This window comes from Hypanus sabinus, unplaced genomic scaffold (genome assembly GCF_030144855.1).
Source record: "Hypanus sabinus isolate sHypSab1 unplaced genomic scaffold, sHypSab1.hap1 scaffold_95, whole genome shotgun sequence".
Classification (NCBI taxonomy): Eukaryota; Metazoa; Chordata; class Chondrichthyes; order Myliobatiformes; family Dasyatidae; genus Hypanus; species Hypanus sabinus.
Genome location: NW_026781804.1, coordinates 1,062,166 through 1,083,016, shown reverse-complemented (window position 1 = coordinate 1,083,016; position 20,851 = coordinate 1,062,166). Strand labels below are relative to the sequence as shown.

The following is a 20,851-nucleotide window of genomic DNA, read 5'->3' as shown; positions in this document are numbered from 1 at the left end:
GCCTGCAGACTCTTATGGTCTAGTGGTCAAGCATGAATCATCTTCTCTCCTTCAGCCTCTCCAGTCCAACATCCACCCCTCTCTGCTCACTCACTCCACCTCACACTCTCCAACCCCAATCCTGACCCTATTCAACACGTCACAAAAACAATCTCTACATACAGATACAACGTTACTTCAAACCTTCACTATTCTCCACTGCCAAGTCCAACAATGCACTCTCATGTCCCGACTCTTCAAAAACTCCCCAACATCACTAACTCCATGGACTCACCAGGTATTCAGTCAGTTCCCTCCTGGCCACTGGGGCCTTGGCCCTCTCGGTGTTTCCCACCATGCCCAACACACAATGATCATTGTCCTATCCCTCATCCATCCCATCCTAACACTACCCATTTGATCATCCCAAACCCAGTCAGTAATCCCTGAAGCATATGTATCTAATTCCCGTGACTCTGACCACATAACCCTCCCACTGGCTGTCAACCCCACCGTCACCCTCAGCGAGGACCCCGTCCATCCCTCACCCAGATCCTGACCCTTCCTGAAGGTGACTCAGACATCCCCAGTGACCACTCACATCCATCACTCAGCAAAGCCAAGGGGCTCAGTCCTCATGCTCTGGTCACCACCTCACCTCACCCGGCCCCATGAACTAAACTCAGAGCAAGGTCATTACTGCCCACGTTATAATTGTACAACACCCTCTCGTAGTGATCCTGGATGGTGCTGAAATTTGTTACAGGGAGGAGAAAGGAACCTCTGACTCCATCATTCACCCCCCATCCCTGCATCCAGCAGGTAAACTGATCCCTGAGTCGCTGTATTTTATAGTGTGAGATTGAATCCATACAGACAGAAGAATTCACACCTGGGCTCGTGTCTCCTGCTGGGACAGAGGATGATTTCTGGGTGTGTTCTCCAGACACTGACCCATCGGTCTGTTTCCCTGTGGAACTACCTGTGTGTAGAATAGAGGAACAGAGAGAGTGAGAGAGCGGAGACACTGAAGCAATCATCATGAGTCAGAGGAACTGAGGAATAGGTGTGTGTAGAAACCAACATCACACAGGGTCTCTCCACTGTCTCTCCCAATTCCCTGTCACCCCTGATCATTCCCTTCAGTGGGAGTCGAGACAAAGTTCAGGGATCAACATGGGGATCAGGGTTTCCTTCAATGATCCCCACCACCGATTCCTGACCTGCACTGTCCAGCTGTGGATTTGTAAACGTCAAATATCATTTTATCTTTTTCCCTGTGAGACACTCCAACCATCTCCCCCCAGTCATCACCACACTCTCTTCAGTCTCCATCTGCTACTCACCCAGCACATCCCACTTTCATCTATTTCTCTGTCCACCTTCCCTCTTCATCCCGTCACAGTTCCTGCCTCTCCTCTCATTCCTCTCCGGTCTCTTCCCCCTGATTTGTCAGTCTTTCTCTCTGACCTCTCAGAACATCCTTTTGACAATTACCCCGTCACTCTCTGCTCAATCATCTCTCTCACTCTGTCTAAATCCCACAGTGGCTCACTACCTCACCAACATCCATCAAATTCAACCCAGACCGGACCCTATTCATCACTCCATGATACAGCCTTTTCAGAAAGACCCATCGAACCTCCAATATTCTCTGATGACCAAGTCCCCTAACGTCCTCTGATGCCCAAACACTTCAAAAACCACCACAGCCCTGCCCAACCTCCATATAATGTCCAATATTCAGCAGGTGACCAGTGTATGCCCACCCTCCGTCTGGGCTACATTTCTCCAGGCATCTCCTCCAAACTCCACATGACCAATCTCCAATCCTTTAGACTCCCCATCACAACTCCAGTCACTTGATCAGCCCAGTATCAGCCAGCGATCCTGCCGCAGATTCCTGCTCCGTCCTTGCTGCCCTTCTGAAACAACATTCACCACATTTGAGGCACCAGTGGCGAGTGATGAAAAAATGTCTCCACAGTGTTTCCTTCAATGATCCCCACCACTGATCCCTGATCTGCACTGTCCAGATGTGGACCTGTGAATCTTCAGCATCACCATCGTTACCCACCTCTTCCACCCATCCCCACCCCCCAGATCTATGGCACCCTCTCCTACCCCTGTCTCCCCTCCAGCCTGACCCCCACTCCAATTAGCCTCCTTCCTGCCCACTTCTCCATTCACACTCCTCGTTTCCATCCATCCACTCACCATTCTCCATCCCCTCCTCTCCCTGATACACTGTCCCCCATTTCCTTGTTTACACTCTCTTCTGCCCTCCCCTGCCTCCTCACCTTCCTCCTCCCCTTCTAGTCACCATTTCCCAATGACCAGAAAACCATACGGTACAGGAGCAGAAATAGCCCATTTGACCAATAATTTTCCTCCTCCTGCCTCTCTCCCTTCTTGAAGAGTGGAGTGACAGTGCAGTGGAGGACAGCTTTTCCTTCTTCCAGGACCACGCCAGAATCAATTGATTTTTGAAAGATCATTACTCATACCTCCCCAATCTCTCCAGCCACCTTGTTCAGATCTCTGGGCTGCATACGATCTGGTTCTGGTGAATTATTTGACTTCAAACCTTTTACTCTCCCAGGAACCTTCTCCCTCGTAATGGAGACTTCACAAATTTCTGCCCCTTTACAGAATGTCTCTCATGTTTCTTTCTCCCTCCTCTCTTCCTTCTTGTCCCAACCATGATCCCCTCTCCCTGCCCCCTTTACACTCTCAGTCCGCACAGACCATCACGTTTAGTATCACTATGTCAGGATTTTTTCTGCGGCAACAGTACAAGGTAACAGGCAAAATTGCTACATTACTTTGTCTTGTACCTTAGCCCCACAGGAGTGATGATTCATTCTGCTTTGTACACGTGCAACATTGAATGACAATAAACTGTAATATGAAATGGTTCATGAAACCTTCCCGATCACAGAGTTATTCAATGACACACTTTCATGAGACTTTGTACCTGAGGTTGTCCCTCCAGCTGGGAGAGAAGACGTTTTCTTGGAAAAATTTCCAGAGGATGACCCTTCAGACAGTCTCCCTGTGGAAGTCCCAGGTTCTGGAGTAAAGCAATGGAGAAACAGGAGTGTGGAAACACAGAAACAGATCATCAGGCAAGACACGAGTCTGGGAGAAAGGGGACGGTGAGTGTGAAGAAACCAACGTTATCCATCTCCCTTCACTGACTCTCCCTCCCAAACCACCATGACTCCAGGTCTCTCTCCTCAGAGAGTCAGGGGGAATTTCTGCAAACAAACATGGAGATGAGAGATCCCTTCAGTGAACACCACCACCGATTCCTGAGCTTGCAGACTCCTCTGGGCTGATGGTCAAACCTGCATCTGCTTCTCACCTTCAACCTCTCCACTCCATCCTCCACCTCTTTCTGCTCTTTTATCCTCTGTAAAACCTACAGTGCCTCCTCCCCTCAAAGCCAACCCAAACCCAACCACAATCCAGACCCTTTTCATCACACCATGAAGGTAATCTTTACTCAGAGATACCAGATTACTTCAAACATTCACCATTCTCCATTGACAAGTCCAACAATGCTCTCTAAGGCCCCAACTCTTCAGAAACTCCTCAATATCACTAACCTCCATTGACTCACCAGGTATTCAGTGAGTTCCCTCCCGGCCACTGGGGCCTTGGCCCTCTCGGTGTTTCCCAACATCCCCAACACACAATGATCATTGTCCGATCCCTCATCCATCCCATCCTAACACTACCCATTTGATCAGCCCAAACCCAGTCAGTAATCCCTGAAGCCTACGTATCCAATCCCGTGACACTGACCACATAACCCTCCCACTGGCTGTCAACCCCACGGTCCCCTCAGTGAGGACCCTGTCCATCCCTCACCCAGATCCTGACCCTTCCTGAAGGTGACTCAGACATCCCCAGTGACCACTCACATCCTTCACTCAGCAAAGCCAAGGGGCTCAGTCCTCATGCTCTGGTCACCACCTCACCTCACCCGGCCCCATGGACTAAACTCAGACCAAGGACATTACTGCCCACGTTATAATTGTAAACACCCTCTCGTAGTGATCCTGGATGGTGCTGAAATTTGTCACAGGGAGGAGAGATGAACCTCTGACTCCATCATTCACCCCCCATCCCCTGCATCCAGCAGGTAAACTGATCCCTGAGACGCTGTATTTTACAGTGTGAGATTGAATCCATACAGACAGAAGAATTCACACCTGGGCTCATGTCTCCTGCTGGGACAGAGAATGATTTCTGGGTGTGTTCTCCAGACACTGACCCATCGGTCTGTTTCCCTGTGGAACTACCTGTGTGTAGAATAGAGGAACAGAGAGAGTGAGAGAGTGGAGACACTGAAGCAATCATCATGAGTCAGAGGAACAGAGGAATAGGTGCGTGTAGAAACCAACGTCACACAGGGTCTCCCCACTGTCTCTTCCAATTCCCTGTCACCCCTGATCATTCCCTTCAGTGGGAGTCGGGACGACGTTCAGGGATCAACATGGGGATCAGGGTTTCCTTCAATGATCCCCACCACTGATTCCTGACCTGCACTGTCCAGCTGTGGGTCTGTACACTTCCAGTATCAGTCCATCTGTTTCCTGTTAGACACTCTGTCCCACCACACTGTCTCCTCAGTCTCCATCTGCTACTCACCCAGCACATCCCACTTTCATCTAGTGGGATCCACCATCCCTCCACCTTCCCTCTCCATCCTGTCACAGTTCCTGCCTCTCCTCTCTCATTCCTCTTTAGTGTCTTGCTTCTGACCTGTCAGTGTTTCTCTCTGACCTCTCAGAGCATCTCTTGGACACTTACCCCGTCACTCTCTGCTCAATCATCCCTCTCACTCTGTCTAAAAGCCACAGTGGCTCACTACCTCACCCACATCCATCAAACTCAACCCAGTCCTGACCCTATTCATCACCCCATGATACAACCTTTTCACAAAGACCCATCGAACCTCCAATATTCTCTGATGACCAAGTCCCCTAATGTCCTCTGATACCCAAACACTTCAAAAACCACCACAGCCCTGCCCAACCTCCATATAATGTCCAATATTCAGCAGGTGACCAGTGTATTCCCACCCTCCGTCTGGGCTACAATTCTCCAGGCATCTCCAAACTCCACATGATGACCAATCTCCAATCCTTTAGACTCCCCATCCCAACTCCAGTCACTTGATCAGCCCAGTATCAGCCAGTGATCCTGCCGCAGATTCCTGCTCCGTCCTTGCTGCCCTTCTGAAACAACATTCACCACATTTGAGGCACCAGTGGCGAGTGATGAAAACATGTCTCCACAGTGTTTCTTTCAAAGATCGCCACCACTGATTCCTCATCTGCACTGTCCATCAGTGGTCCTGTGAATCTTCAGCATCACCATCTTCACCCACATCTTCCCCACCCCTAACCCAGCTTTATGGCACCCTCTCCTATCACTCTCCCCTCCAGCCTGACCCCCACTCCAATTAGCCTCCTTCCTGCCCACTTCTCCATTCACACTCTCCCTTCCACTCACCATTCTCCATCCCCTCCTCTCCCTGATACACTGTCCCCCATTTCCTTGTTTACACTCTTCTCTGCCCTCCCCTGCCTCCTCACCTTCCTCCTTCCCATCTAGTCACCATTTCCCAATGACCATAAAACCATACGGTACAGGAGCAGAAATAGGCCATTTGACCAATAATTTTCCTCCTCCTGCCTCTCTCCCTTCTTGAAGAGTGGAGTGACAGAGGAGTGGAGGACAGCTTTTCCTTATTCCAGAACCACGTCAGAATCAATTGATTTTTGAAAGATCATTACTAATACTGCCACAATCTCTTCAGCCACCTCGTTCAGAACTCTGGGCTGCATACGATCTGGTTCTGGTGAATTATCTGCCTTCAAACCTTTTACTCTCCCAGGAACCTTCTCCCTCGTAATGGCAACTTCACATACTTCTGCCTCTTTACAGAATGTGTTTCTTGCTCCCTCCTCTCTTCCTTCTCCTTGTCCCAACCATGATTCCCCTCTCCCTGCCCCCTTTCAAATCTCAGTCCACACAGACCATCAGGTTTACTATCACAATATCAGAATTTTTTCTGCGGCAACAGTACAAGGTAACAGGCAAAATTGCTACATTAGTTTGTCTTGTACCTTAGCCCCACAGGAGTGATGATTCATTTTGTTTTATACACGTACAACATTGAATGACAATAAACTGGAACTTGAAATGGCTCGTGAAACCTTCCCGGTCACAGAGTTATTCAATGAGACACTTTCATGAGACTTTGTACCTGAGGTTGTCCCTCCGGCTGGGAGAGAAGACGTTTTCTTGGAAAAATTTCCAGAGGATGACCCTTCAGACAGTCTCCCTGTGGAAGTCCCAGGATCTGGAGTAAAGGAATGGAGGAACAGGAGAGTGGAAACACAGAAACAGATCATCAGGCAAGATATGAGTCTGAGGGAAACGGTACGGGGAGTGTGAAGAAACCAACGTTATCCATCTCCCTTCACTGATTCTCCCTCCCAAACCACCATGACTCCAGGTCTCTCTCCTCAGAGAGTCAGGGGGAATTTCTGCAAACAAACATGGTGATGAGAGATCCCTTCAGTGAACACCACCACCGATTCCTGAGCTTGCAGACTCCTCTGGGCTGATGGTCAAACCTGCATCTGCTTCTCACCTTCAACCTCTCCACTCCATCCTCCACCTCTTTCTGCTCTCTCATCCTTTGCAAAACCTACAGTGCCTCCTCCCCTCAAAGCCAACCCAAATCCAACCACAATCCAGACCCTATTCATCACACCATGAAGGCAATCTTTACTCAGAGATACCAGATTACTTCAAACATTCACCATTCTCCATTGACAAGTCCAACAATGCTCTCTAATGCCCCAACTCTTCAAAAACTCCCCAAAATCAACAACCTCCATGGACTCACCAGGTATTCAGTGAGTTCCCTCCCGGCCACTGGGGCCTTGGCCCTCTCGCTGTTTCCCACCATCCCCAACACACAATGATCATTGTCCTATCCGTCATCCATCCCATCCTAACACTACCCATTTGATCAGCCCAAACCCAGTCAGTAATCCCTGAAGCCTATGTATCCAATCCCGTGACACTGACCACGTAACCCTGATGCTGGTTGTCAACCCCACCATCACCTTCAGTGAGGACCCTGTCCATCCCTCACCCAGATCCTGACCCTTCCTGAAGGTGACTCAGACATCCCCAGTGACCATCACATCCCTCACTCAGCAAAGCCAAGGGGCTCAGTCCTCATGCTCTGGTCACCACCTCACCTCACCCGGCCCCATGAACTAAACTCAGACCAAGGACATTACTGTCCACGTTATAATTGTACAACACCCTCTCGTAGTGATCCTGGATGGTGCTGAAATTTGTCACAGGAGGAGAGAGGAACCTCTCACTCCATCATTCACCCCCCATCCCCTGCATCCAGCAGGTAAACTGATCCCTGAGACGCTGTATTTTACAGTGTGAGGTTGAATCCATACAGACAGAAGAATTCACACCTGGGCTCGTGTCTCCTGCTGGGACAGAAGATGATTTCTGGGTGTGTTCTCCAGACACTGACCCATCGGTCTGTTTCCCTGTGGAACTACCTGTGTGTAGAATAGAGGAACAGAGAGAGTGAGAGAGTGGAGACACTGCAGCAATCATCATGAGTCAGAGGAACAGAGGAATAGGTGCGTGTAGAAACCAACATCACACAGGGTCTCTCCACTGTCTCTCCCAATTCCCTGTCACCCCTGATCATTCCCTTCAGTGGGAGTCGGGATGAAGTTCATGGATCAACATGTGGATCAGTGTTTCTTCAATGATCCCCACCACTGATTCCTGACCTGCACTGTCCAGCTGTGGGTCTGTACACTTCCAGTATCAGTCCATCTGTTTCCGGTTAGACACTCCGTCCCTCTCCACTCCATTCACAACCACACTGTCTCCTCAGTCTCCATCTGCTACTCACCCAGCACATCCCACTTTCATCTAGTGGGGTCCACCATCCCTCCACCTTCCCTCTCCATCCTGTCACAGTTCCTGCCTCTCCTCTCTCATTCCTCTTCAGTGTCTTGCTTCTGATCTGTCAGTGTTTCTCTCTGACCTCTCAGAGCATCTCTTGGACACTTACTCCATCACTATCTGCTCAATCATCCCTCTCACTCTGTCTAAAAGCCACAGTGGCTCACTACCTCACCCACATCCATCAAACTCAACCCAGTCCTGACCCTATTCATCACCCCATGATACAACCTTTTCAGAAAGACCCATCAAACCTCCAATATTCTCTGATGACCAAGTCCCCTAACGTCCTCTGATGCCCAAACACTTCAAAAACCACCACAGCCCTGCCCAACCTCCATATAATGTCCAATATTCAGCAGGTGACCAGTGTATTCCCACCCTCCGTCTGGGCTACATTTCTCCAGGCATCTCCTCCAAACTCCACATGATGACCAATCTCCAATCCCTTAGACTCCCCATCACAACTCCAGCCACTTGATCAGCCCAGTATCAGCCAGCGATCCTGCCGCAGATTCCTGCTCCGTCCTTGCTGCCCTTCTGAAACAACATTCACCACATTTGAGGCACCAGTGGCGAGTGATGAAAACATGTCTCCACAGTGTTTCTTTCAATGATCGCCACCACTGATTCCTCATCTGCACTGTCCATCAGTAGTCCTGTGAATCTTCAGCATCACCATCTTCACACACATCTTCCCCACCCCTCCCCCCAGCTCTATGGCACCCTCTCCTATCACTCTCCCCTCCATCCTGACCCCCACTCCAATTAGCCTCCTTCCTGCCCACTTCTCCATTCACACTCTCTGTTTCCATCCTTCCACTCACCATTCTCCATCCCCTCCTCTCCCTGATACACTGTCCCCCATTTCCTTGTTTACTCTCTCTTCTGCCCTCCCCTGCATCCTCACCTTCCTCCTCCCCTTCTAGTCACCATTTCCCAATGACCAGAAAACCATATGGTACAGGAGCAGAAATAGCCCATTTGACCAATAATTTTCCTCCTCTTGCCTCTCTCCCTTCTTGAAGAGTGGAGTGACAGTGGAGTGGAGGACAGCTTTTCCTTCTTCCAGAACCACGTCAGAATCAATTGATTTTTGAAAGATCATTACTAATACCGCCACAATCTCTCCAGCCACCTCGTTCAGAACTCTGGGCTGCATACGATCTGGTTCTGGTGAATTATCTGCCTTCAAACCTTTTACTCTCCCAGGAACCTTCTCCCTCGTAATGGCAACTTCACATACTTCTGCCTCTTTACAGAATGTGTTTCTTGCTCCCTCCTCTCTTCCTTCTCCTTGTCTCAACCGTGATTCCCCTCTCCCTGCCCCCTTTCCACTCTCAGTCCACACAGACCATCAGGTTTACTATCACAATATCAGAATTTTTTCTGCGGCAACAGTACAAGGTAACAGGCAAAATTGCTACATTAGTTTGTCTTGTACCTTAGCCCCACAGGAGTGATGATTCATTTTGTTTTATACACGTACAACATTGAATGACAATAAACTGGAACTTGAAATGGTTCATGAAACCTTCAGAGTTATTCAATGAGACACTTTCATGAGACTTTGTACCTGAGGTTGTCCCTCCGGCTGGGAGAGAAGACGTTTTCTTGGAAAGATTTCCAGAGGATGACCCTTCAGACTCTCTCCCTGTGGAAGTCCCAGGATCTGGAGTAAAGGAATGGAGAAACAGGAGAGTGGAAACACAGAAACAGATCATCAGGCAAGATATGAGTCTGAGGGAAACGGTACGGGGAGTGTGAAGAAACCACGTTATCCATCTCCCTTCACTGATTCTCCCTCCCAAACCACCATGACTCCAGGTCTCTCTCCTCAGAGAGTCAGGGGGAATTTCTGCAAACAAACATGGTGATGAGAGATCCCTTCAGTGAACACCACCACCGATTCCTGAGCTTGCAGACTCCTCTGGGCTGATGGTCAAACCTGCATCTGCTTCTCACCTTCAACCTCGCCACTCCATCCTCCACCTCTTTCTGCTCTCTCATCCTCTGTAAAACCTACAGTGCCTCCTCCCCTCAAAGCCAACCCAAACCCAACCACAATCCAGACCCTATTCATCACACCATGAAGGCAATCTTTACTCAGAGATACCAGATTACTTCAAACATTCACCATTCTCCATTGATAAGTCCAACAATGCTCTCTAATGCCCCAACTCTTCAAAAACTCCCCAAAATCACTAACCTCCATGGACTCACCAGGTATTCAGTGAGTTCCCTCCTGGCCACTGGGGCCTTGGCCCTCTCGGTGTTTCCCACCATCCCCAACACACAATGATCATTGTCCTATCCGTCATCCATCCCATCCTAACACTACCCAATTGATCAGCCCAAACCCAGTCAGTAATCCCTGAAGCCTACGTATCCAATCCCGTGACACTGACCACATAACCCTCCCACTGGCTGTCAACCCCACCGTCACCCTCAGTGAGGACCCTGTCCATCCCTCACCCAGATCCTGACCCTTCCTGAAGGTGACTCAGACATCCCCAGTGACCACTCACATCCCTCACTCAGCAAAGCCAAGGGACTCAGTCCTCATGCTCTGGTCACCACCTCACCTCACCCGGCCCCATGAACTAAACTCAGAGCAAGGTCATTACTGCCCACGTTATAATTGTACAACACCCTCTCGTAGTGATCCTGGATGGTGCTGAAATTTGTTACAGGAGGAGAGAGGAACCTCTGACTCCATCATTCACCCCCCATCCCTGCATCCAGCAGGTAAACTGATCCCTGAGACGCTGTATTTTACAGTGTGAGATTGAATCCACACAGACAGAAGAATTCACACCTGGGCTCGTGTCTCCTGCTGGGACAGAGGATGATTTCTGGGTGTGTTCTCCAGACACTGGCCCATCGGTCTGTTTCCCTGTGGAACTACCTGTGTGTAGAATAGAGGAACAGAGAGAGTGAGAGAGTGGAGACACTGAAGCAATCATCATGAGTCAGAGGAACAGAGGAATAGGTGTGTGTAGAAACCAACAACACACAGGGTCTCTCCACTGTCTCTCCCAATTCCCTGTCACCCCCGATCATTCCCTTCAGTGGGAGTCGGGATGAAGTTCAGGGATCAACATGTGGATCAGGGTTTCCTTCAATGATCCCCACCACTGATTCCTGAACTGCACTGTCCACACTCCCTGCAAAGTAATTTGGTTCTAAACAATTGCTTTATTGATCATTGTAGAATATCTCTCTGGTGCTTCCTGTGCCCTTCTCTCTTTCCCAACCCTGATTCCTCTCTCACAGCCCAATTCACACTCTCTGTGCACAAAGCAGACTGCCAACTGAATCAGGTTTATCATCTGTCAGAACTGCCATGAAATTTGTTTTTATCTGCAGGAACAGTACAGAACAATCCAAAAAACTACAACATTGAACTGACTGAAGTACTGTGTTTCACAGCTTTGTCCCACAGGAATGATGTTTTGTTTCCCTATATACACGTGCATGGTTGAATTACAATAAATGAACCTGAATTGGCTCATGAGAGCTTCCAGGATACAGAGTTATTTCACAAGACTTGAAACCTGAGGTTGTGCCTCCTGGTTTCTGGGTGTGTTCTCCAGACACTGACCCATCGGTCTGTTTCCCTGTGGAACTACCTGTGTGTAGAATAGAGGAACAGAGAGAGTGAGAGAGTGGAGACACTGCAGCAATCATCATGAGTCAGAGGAACAGAGGAATAGGTGTGTGTAGAAACCAACATCACACAGGGTCTCTCCACTGTCTCTCCCAATTCCCTGTCAGCCCTGATCATTCCCTTCAGTGGGAGTCGGGATGAAGTTCAGGAACCAACATGGGGATCAGTGTTTCTTCAATGATCCCCACCACTGATTCCTGACCTGCACTGTCCAGCTGTGGGTCTGTACACTTCCAGTATCAGTCCATCTGTTTCCTGTTAGACACTCCGTCCCTCTCCACTCCATTCACAACCACACTGTCTCCTCAGTCTCCATCTGCTACTCACCCAGCACATCCCACTTTCATCTAGTGGGGTCCACCATCCCTCCACCTTCCCTCTCCATCCTGTCACAGTTCCTGCGTCTCCTCTCTCATTCCTCTTTAGTGTCTTGCTTCTGATCTGTCAGTGTTTCTCTCTGACCTCTCAGAACATCTCTTGGACACTTACCCCATCACTCTCTGCTCAATCATCCCTCTCACTGTGTCTAAAAGCCACAGTGGCTCACTAACTCACCCACATCCATCAAACTCAACCCAGTCCTGACCCTATTCATCACCCCATGATACAACCTTTTCAGAAAGACCCATCAAACCTCCAATATTCTCTGATGACCAAGTCCCCTAACGTCCTCTGATGCCCAAACACTTCAAAAACCACAACAGCCCTGCCCAACCTCCATATAATGTCCAATATTCAGCAGGTGACCAGTGTATGCCCACCCTCCATCTGGGCTACATTTCTCCAGGCATCTCCTCCAAACTCCACATGATGACCAATCTCCAATCCCTTAGACTCCCCATCACAACTCCAGCCACTTGATCAGCCCAGTATCAGCCAGTGATCCTGCCGCAGATTCCTGCTCCGTCCTTGCTGCCCTACTGAAACAACATTCACCACATTTGAGGCACCAGTGGCGAGTGATGAAAACATGTCTCCACAGTGTTTCTTTCAAAGATCGCCACCACTGATTCCTCATCTGCACTGTCCATCAGTGGTCCTGTGAATCTTCAGCATCACCATCTTCACAACCCCACCCCTCCCCCCAGCTCTATGGCACCCTCTCCTATCACTCTCCCCTCCAGCCTGACCCCCACTCCAATTAGCCTCCTTCCTGCCCACTTCTCCATTCACACTCCTCGTTTCCATCCTTCCACTCACCATTCCCCATCCCCTCCTCTCCCTGATACACTGTCCCCCATTTCCTTGTTTACTCTCTCTTCTGCCCTCCCCTGCCTCCTCACCTTCCTCCTCCCCTTCTAGTCACCATTTCCCAATGACCAGAAAACCATACGGTACAGGAGCAGAAATAGGCCATTTGGCCAATAATTTTCCTCCTCCTGCCTCTCTCCCTTCTTGAAGAGTGGAGTGACAGAGGAGTGGAGGACAGCTTTTCCTTCTTTCAGGACCATGCCAGAATCAATTGATTTTTGAAAGATCATTACTAATACCGCCACAATCTCTCCAGCCACCTCGTTCAGATCTCTGGGCTGCATACGATCTGGTTCTGGTGAATTATCTGCCTTCAAACCTTTTACTCTCCCAAGAACCATCTCCCTCATAACGGCGACTTCACATACTTCTGCCTCTTTACAGAATGTGTTTCTTGCTCCCTCCTCTCTTCCTTCTCCTTGTCCCAACCGTGATTCCCCTCTCCCTGCCCCCTTTCCACTCTCAGTCCACACAGACCATCAGGTTTATTATCACTATGTCAGGAGTTTTTCTGCTGCAACAGTACAAGGTAACAGGTAAAATTGCTACATTACTTTGATTTGTACCTTAGCCCCACAGGAGTGATGATTCATTTTGCTTTGTACACGTACAACATTGAATGACAATAAACTGGAACTTGAAATGGTTCGTGAAACCTTCAGAGTTATTCAATGAGACACTTTCATGAGACTTTGTACCTGAGGTTGTCCCTCCAGCTGGGAGAGAAGACGTTTTCTTGGAAAAATTTCCAGAGGATGACCCTTCAGACAGTCTCCCTGTGGAAGTCCCAGGATCTGGAGTAAAGGAATGGAGAAACAGGAGAGTGGAAACACAGAAACAGATCATTAGGCAAGACATGAATCTGGCAGAAAGGGGACGGAAGTGTGAAGAAACCAAAGTTATCCATCTCCCTACATTGACTCTCCCTCCGAAACCACCATGACTCCAGGTCTCTCTCCTCAGAGAGTCAGGGGGAATTTCTGCAAACAAACATGGTGATGAGAGATCCCTTCAGTGAACACCACCACCGATTCCTGAGCTTGCAGACTCCTCTGGGCTGATGGTCAAACCTGCATCTGCTTCTCACCTTCAACCTCTCCACTCCATCCTCCACCTCTTTCTGCTCTCTCATCCTCTGTAAAACCTACAGTGCCTCCTCCCCTCAAAGCCAACCCAAACCCAACCACAATCCAGACCCTTTTCATCACACCATGAAGGCAATCTTTACTCAGAGATACCACATTACTTCAAACATTCACCATTCTCCATTGACAAGTCCAACAATGTTCTCTAATGCCCCAACTCTTCAAAAACTCCCCAATATCACTAACCTCCATGGACTCACCAGGTATTCAGTGAGTTCCCTCCCGGCCACTGGGGCCTTGGCCCTCTCGGTGTATCCCACCATCCCCAACACACAATGATCATTGTCCTATCCGTCATCCATCCCATCCTAACACTACCCATTTGATCAGCACAGATCCAGTCAGTGATCCCTGAACCCACATTATCCAATCCCGTGACACTGACCACGTAACCCTCCCACTGGCTGTCAACCCCACCGTCACCCTCAGTGAGGACTCTGTCCATCCCTCACCCAGATCCTGACCCTTCCTTAAGGTGACTCAGACATCCCCAGTGACCACTCACATCCATCACTTAGCAAAGCCAAGGGACTCAGTCCTCATGCTCTGGTCACCACCTCACCTCACCTGGCCCCATGAACTAAACTCAGAGCAAGGTCATTACTGCCCACGTTATAATTGTACAACACCCTCCCGTAGTGATCCTGGATGGTGCTGAAATTTGTTACAGGAGGAGAGAGGAACCTCTCACTCCATCATTCACCCCCCACCCCCTGCATCCAGCAGGTAAACTGATCCCTGAGACACTGTATTTTACAGTGTGAGGTTGAATCCACACAGACAGAGGAATTCACACCTGGGCTCGTGTCTCCTGCTGGAACAGAAGATGATTTCTGGGTGTGTTCTCCAGACACCGGCCCATCGGTCTGTTTCCCTGTGGAACTACCTGTGTGTAGAATAGAGGAACAGAGATAGTGAGAGAGTGGAGACACTGAAGCAGTCATCATGAGTCAGAGGAACAGAGGAATAGATGCGTCTAGAAACCAACATCACACAGGGTCTCTCCACTGTCTCTCCCAATTCCCTGTCACCCCTGATCATTCCCTTCAGTGGGAGTCCGGATGAAGTTCAGGAATCAACATGTGGATCAGTGTTCCCTTCAATGATCCCCACCACTGATTCCTGACCTGCACTGTCCAGCTGTGGGTCTGTACACTTCCAGTGTCACTTCCTCTCCAGCCATCTCTCACCCCGTCCACTCAATTGCCCCTTCGTAGACCCCAATTTCCCCTCCAATCTGTCATTCACTCCATCCAACCCTATCCTATCACCCTCTTACTTCACTCCCTCTCACCCTTCTCTGCACTCTCCACCCTCACTCCCCTACAGACTACTCACCGGTTCCATCCACGATTCTCCACTCTCCGCTCTTCTCTCCATCCCCCACTGTCAGTCCTTCACTACTCCTTCAGCACTTACCCGCGTACCCTTCACCACAGACCCTCTCTCAACCTCCATCATCCATAGCCCTTCTTCACCCCCACTCTATCCTCTCCTGACCTACCCTGTTCCTCATCTTCTCCCTCCTCCCCCACGTTGTCCCTTCCTTCCACTCTCCCTCACTCACATCCCCTCTCTCATCTCCTCTCCTACCCTGTCCCTAATCTCTTCTGCTCTCTCACTCATCCCCTCCCCTCCACACTCTCTAATCCTCTGACTCCTCGACCACTCATCTCCATCCCTCCCTGGGATCACACACAAACTAAACACCCGGATCTGTGGAGATGTGCGGCAGACATCACAGGGACTGTAATGGGTTTCCGTTGTTCGTGTATTCCCCAGTCCGACACAGAGTGTTGAGCTACAGGGTCAACAGGGTCTAGGCTGTGCAACCTGCTATTCTGCCTATTCTCAGTGACCCACACTTGGACCATAGTTCCCCATACTGTTCCCATCCTTGTACTTATCCAAATGTCTCCTCATTGCTGCATTCAAACCCACATCCACCACTTCACTGACAGCTCATTCCACACTCTCAGTACCCTCTGAGTGAAGAGGTTGACCCTCAGGACCCCCCCTTAACTATTTCACCTTTCACCCTTAACCCATGACATCTGTCATGTCAGTGGAAAAGCTTGTATTGACACTCCCTGTACCTTCATCATTATATATACCTCCTTCTACTCTCCCCCTCATTCTCCTTCACTCCAGGGGATGAAGCCCAAACGTATTGAACCTTTCACTATAACCCAGGTCCTCAAATTCCGGCAATATCCTTTTAAATTTTCTCCGAACTCTTACAAATCTTATTGACATCTTCGCTGCCAGCAGTTGACAGTATTCCAAATCAGGCCCCGCCAACGCTTTATACAACCTCACCATAACATCACGACCGAATACTTTGATTTATGAAGGCCAAACTGCCAAACGCTCTCTTCACGACCCGATCTACCTGTGATGCCACTTTCAATTATGAATCTCTATTCCCAGATTGAACAGGGAGAGAAACATTCCCCTCAGTGATCTTCTCCTCTGACTCCAGATCCGGTGGTGGACAAACCCAGCCCAGATTCTCCAGTCATTGCTTCCTGGGTTCCCACTCGTTCACTACGAATGTGAACCTGTCAGAGAACTGTGATGTGGGGAAACACCACTGGGGAGATGGGAGGTAACAACACAGGAAGAAACTATCAACCAAAATCAAATGGGTTAACCTCAAACCCCACACTATCCCCCCCCACTCCCCCGGGCGATTCACACCTCCCTCTTCAGTCAACCCTCTTCTTTAATCTCACACCCCATTCCTCTCTCATAACCATCCATCCTTCCTATCTGAGACACTGAAATCCCTCCCCTTAATTCTCCCCCACTCCACACACACAACCCTCGCCATTCACTCCATCTTTCTCCTGTTAGACACTCCATCCCTCCCTCTCCCAGACACCACCACACCGTCTCCTCAGTTCCTCTGCTACTCACCCAGTACATCCCACTTTCCTCTATTACTCTCTCCAACAACTGGGATCCACCTTCCCTCTCCATCCCGTCACAGTTCCTGCCTCTCCTCTCTCAATCCTCACCAGTCTCTTCCCTCTGATCTGTCAGTCTTCCTCTCTGACCTCTCAGAACATCTCTTTGACACTTACTCCATCACTCTCTGCTCAATCATCACTCTCACTCTGTCTAAAAGCCATAGTGGCTCACTACCTCACCCACATCCATCAAACTCAACCCAGTCCTGACCCTATTCGTCACCCCATGATACAACCTCTTCACAAAGACCCATCGAACCTCTATCACTCATCAATGCTCCAGTCCCCCATTGCTCCACTACTCTATCTTACTCATTCCCCTCCATTCCCTTGTTGGTTCTCTCTCCTGCCCTCCCAACTATCCCTCCTTCCCTTCCAGTCACCAGTGGTTGATGACGAAGCAAATGCCTTCACCAAATCTGAGCTCTCTTGAACTTAGCAGAAATTTAACACAGACAGGAAGGAAGGAATAACTGAATACTCATTGGCAGCCCATTACGACGCACATCCAACAGCTGTATTGGGCTATGAGAAGTTCAACATCACAGAGCGAGAGACTGAGAGACCCCGATGGCACAATAACTAATACCGGAGGATCTCTGTCCCACTGAGACAGAGGATGGTGATGAGGTGGGTTGTCCTGTAGATGATCCATCGGGCTGATCCATTGTGGAAACCTCCAGGTCTGGAACAAAGTAACAGAGACATGGGAGAGAGGCAGAGATTAAACAGGGACAGTAATTCATAAAGATGAGAGACTCTGCAGATGCTGAAAATCCAGAGCATCACACACAAAATGCTGGAAGAACTCAGCAGGTCAGACTGCATCTCCGGAGGGGAATAAACAGTGAATGTTTTGGGCTGAGACCCTTCATCAGCACCTTCTCTCGCTATTCTTCCTCTCGAAGCGGGAAGAAGCCAAAATAAAGAGGTGGGGAGGAGTACATCTGGCAGGTGATAGGTGAAGCCAGGTGAGTGGGTGAGGGAGGGATGATTTGAGAAGCTGGGAGGTGATACATAGAAGAAGTAAAGGGCTGAAGGAGGACTAATCCCATTGGAGAGGACAATGGAGCAGAGAGAAAAGGAAGTGAAGAGGGTGTCCAGAGGGAGATGATGGGCAGAAGGACTAAATAGTGAGCCGGAAAGAGAGGGAAAGAGAGGGAATTAGTTGGGGTATAAATTACTGGAAGCTAGAGAAATCAATGTTCATGCTGTCAGTTTGGGCACTACCCAGACACAGTATGAGGTGTTGTCCCTCCAATCAAAGTTTGACCTCATCATGTCAGTAGCAGAGGCCTTGGACAGACATGTGAGAACGGGAAAGGGAAGTTGAATTGAAATGGGTAGCCACTGGGACAACAATTGGTAAAGGAGCTCTCTGATCTGAAGCGATACCAAAACCATCCAGTCCCTGTTCAGCAACTCTCCCTCGTGAATGTCTGTGACCGGTCACTACTCTCAGTCAAAGCCCAAATGAATATTTGGGGCTGAAGGAGAGAAGGTCATTCCCTTCAATGATCCCCACCACAGTTACCCGAGCTCGCAGACCCTGGGTTTCCTGAATTGTGAAGGATCTGCTATCAGTGATCCATGGGATTCACAGTTGTGACCGATAGGGAATCTGTGCATGAGCTCGCAGACACAGCTGGTATGGTGGTCAGACCCGGACCAGGTTCACCTGTCACTGATCCGTGGGGTTCTGGAGTTGTGTCTGACTGGAGATCTGTACGTGAGCTTGAAGACCCTGCTGTGGTTGTGTTCAAACCCAGACCAGGTTCTCCGGTCGGTTGTCCCAGGGATTCCCAAGTTGTGTCAGAATGGAAATCTGTAATAAGAAGATATACAAAGGATGGTAATGTTGTAAACAAGGTTTACATTAGATCAGGAAGAAACTCAATGACAGGGAATCTGAGACTCAAGTCCAGATCAAATCTGTCCTCTCAAACACATACACTCCCCTCTTCTTTGGTCTTTAATACTCTACCCTTGTCTCTCAAATCGCTCTCCTCACATCTCCCTCACTAGGCATTCACTCTGTCTTGATCACTCTCTTTTCAGTCTCTCCTTCCCTCCCTCCAGTTGGAGTGTCACTTTCACTGATCTCTCTGCCCAACTCTCCTCACACAGTCATAACTCTCTCTTCAGTCACCACATTCCTCCCATTCCAGCATCCCGCCTCTCTCTCCATCCCTCTCTCCTGTGTATTTTCACCCATTTCCTTCTGTCCACGTACTGAATTACTCAAATCCCACTCCGGTTGTTTCTATGTCTCATCAGTCACCGTGTAACTCCTCACAGTCATTCCTTCCTCCTCTCTGTGACCATCCTCCCCTCTCAACTGCAATGGGAGAAGGAACATCAGGATTTCACTGTGACATATATGGATGGAAATCTCTGTGGTCAATCTCTCTCTCTCAACACTGGGGGAGTTTTCTGCCGATTCTCGAGTCATAGAATCTCAGAATAAAAAGTGATGCAGCAGACTGTAAGATCGTCACAGTGAAAATACAAAGAATAAAAATAATAATAAATAAGCAATAAGTATCGTGAACCGGAGATGAAGAGTTCTTGAGAGTGAGTCCATAGGTTGTGGGAACAGTTTATGAATGGGATGAGTGTTGACTGAAGTCTTACCCCTCTGGTTCACCAGCCTAATGTCTAGGGGGTAATACCTGTTTCTGAACCTGGTGGTGTGTGTCCTGAGGCTCCTGTCCCTTTTTACTGATGGTAACAATGCAAAGAGAACATTGAACATAGAAATCTACAGCACATTACAGGCCCTTCTCCGCAGTAACCATGGTGTACAAAGGCTGATGTAAACATTCTCCAGAAAATGTCTGGAATTTCCCTACAACATAGCCCTCTATGTTTCTAACTCAAAGTACCGACCTAAGAGCCTCTTAAAAGACCCTATTGTATCTGCCTCTACCACCATCACCGGCAGTGCATTCCACGCACCCACCTCTCTGTGTGAAAAACTTAGCCCTGACATCCCCCTTGTACCTACTTCCAAGCACCTTAAACCTATGCCCCCTCGTGTTAGACATTTCAGAACTGGGAAAAGCCTCTGACTATTCACAGGATCAATGCCCCTCATCATCCTATACCCCTCGACCAGGTCACACCTCATCCTCCATTGCTTCAAGAAGAAAAGGCCAAGCTCACTCAACCTATTTCATAAGGCGTGCTCCCCAATCTAGGTAATATCCTTGTAAATCTCCTCTGCATTCTCTCCATAGTATCCCCATTCCTTCTTGTAGTGAGGTGAGCAGAAGTGAACACTGGACTCCAAGTGGGGTCTGACCAAGGTCTTGTATAGCTGTAACAACACTGTCAAATTGTGCAGCAGCTTTGAGTGTCCTATCGACATGGACCCCAAGATCTCTCAGATGCTCTACACTGCCGCTAGTCTTACCATTAATATTATATCGTCTTCAAATTTGACCAACTGAAGTGAAGCACCTCACACTTATCTGAGTTGAACTCCATCTGCCACTTCTCAGAGCAGTCCTGCATCCTATCAATGTCGCGCTGTAAACTCTGACAATGCTCCAGAATATCCGCAACATCCCCAACTTCTGTGTCATCAGCAAACTTACTAACCTCCCCCCCCCCACCTACTTCCTCATCCAGGTCATTTATAAAAATCACAAAGAGGAGAGGTCCCAGAACAGATCCCTGTGGAACACCACTGGTCACTGTCCTGATTGCAGAATACAAACCATCTACAACCACCATTTGCCTTCTGTGGTCAAGCAGATTCTGGATCCACAAAGCAAGATTTGCTTGCATCCCATGTC

At 49.0% G+C, this 20,851-nt stretch overlaps 1 protein-coding gene across 1 annotated transcript in view; it reads right to left on the bottom strand.

Moving 5' to 3' along the window:
* LOC132390553 (uncharacterized transmembrane protein DDB_G0289901-like) overlaps nt 1-20,851 on the bottom strand; it is a 263,023-nt gene that overhangs the window by 12,430 nt on the left and 229,742 nt on the right. The window contains exons 11-21 of the mRNA XM_059963165.1: nt 18,730-18,876; nt 17,641-17,736; nt 14,876-14,965; nt 13,633-13,728; nt 10,832-10,921; nt 9,590-9,685; nt 7,506-7,595; nt 6,263-6,358; nt 4,200-4,289; nt 2,957-3,052; nt 872-961 (exon numbers count right to left, since the gene is read on the bottom strand). Coding sequence (XP_059819148.1) covers nt 872-961; nt 2,957-3,052; nt 4,200-4,289; nt 6,263-6,358; nt 7,506-7,595; nt 9,590-9,685; nt 10,832-10,921; nt 13,633-13,728; nt 14,876-14,965; nt 17,641-17,736; nt 18,730-18,876 — 1,077 coding nt within the window. The remainder of the gene's footprint in view (nt 1-871; nt 962-2,956; nt 3,053-4,199; nt 4,290-6,262; nt 6,359-7,505; nt 7,596-9,589; nt 9,686-10,831; nt 10,922-13,632; nt 13,729-14,875; nt 14,966-17,640; nt 17,737-18,729; nt 18,877-20,851) is intronic.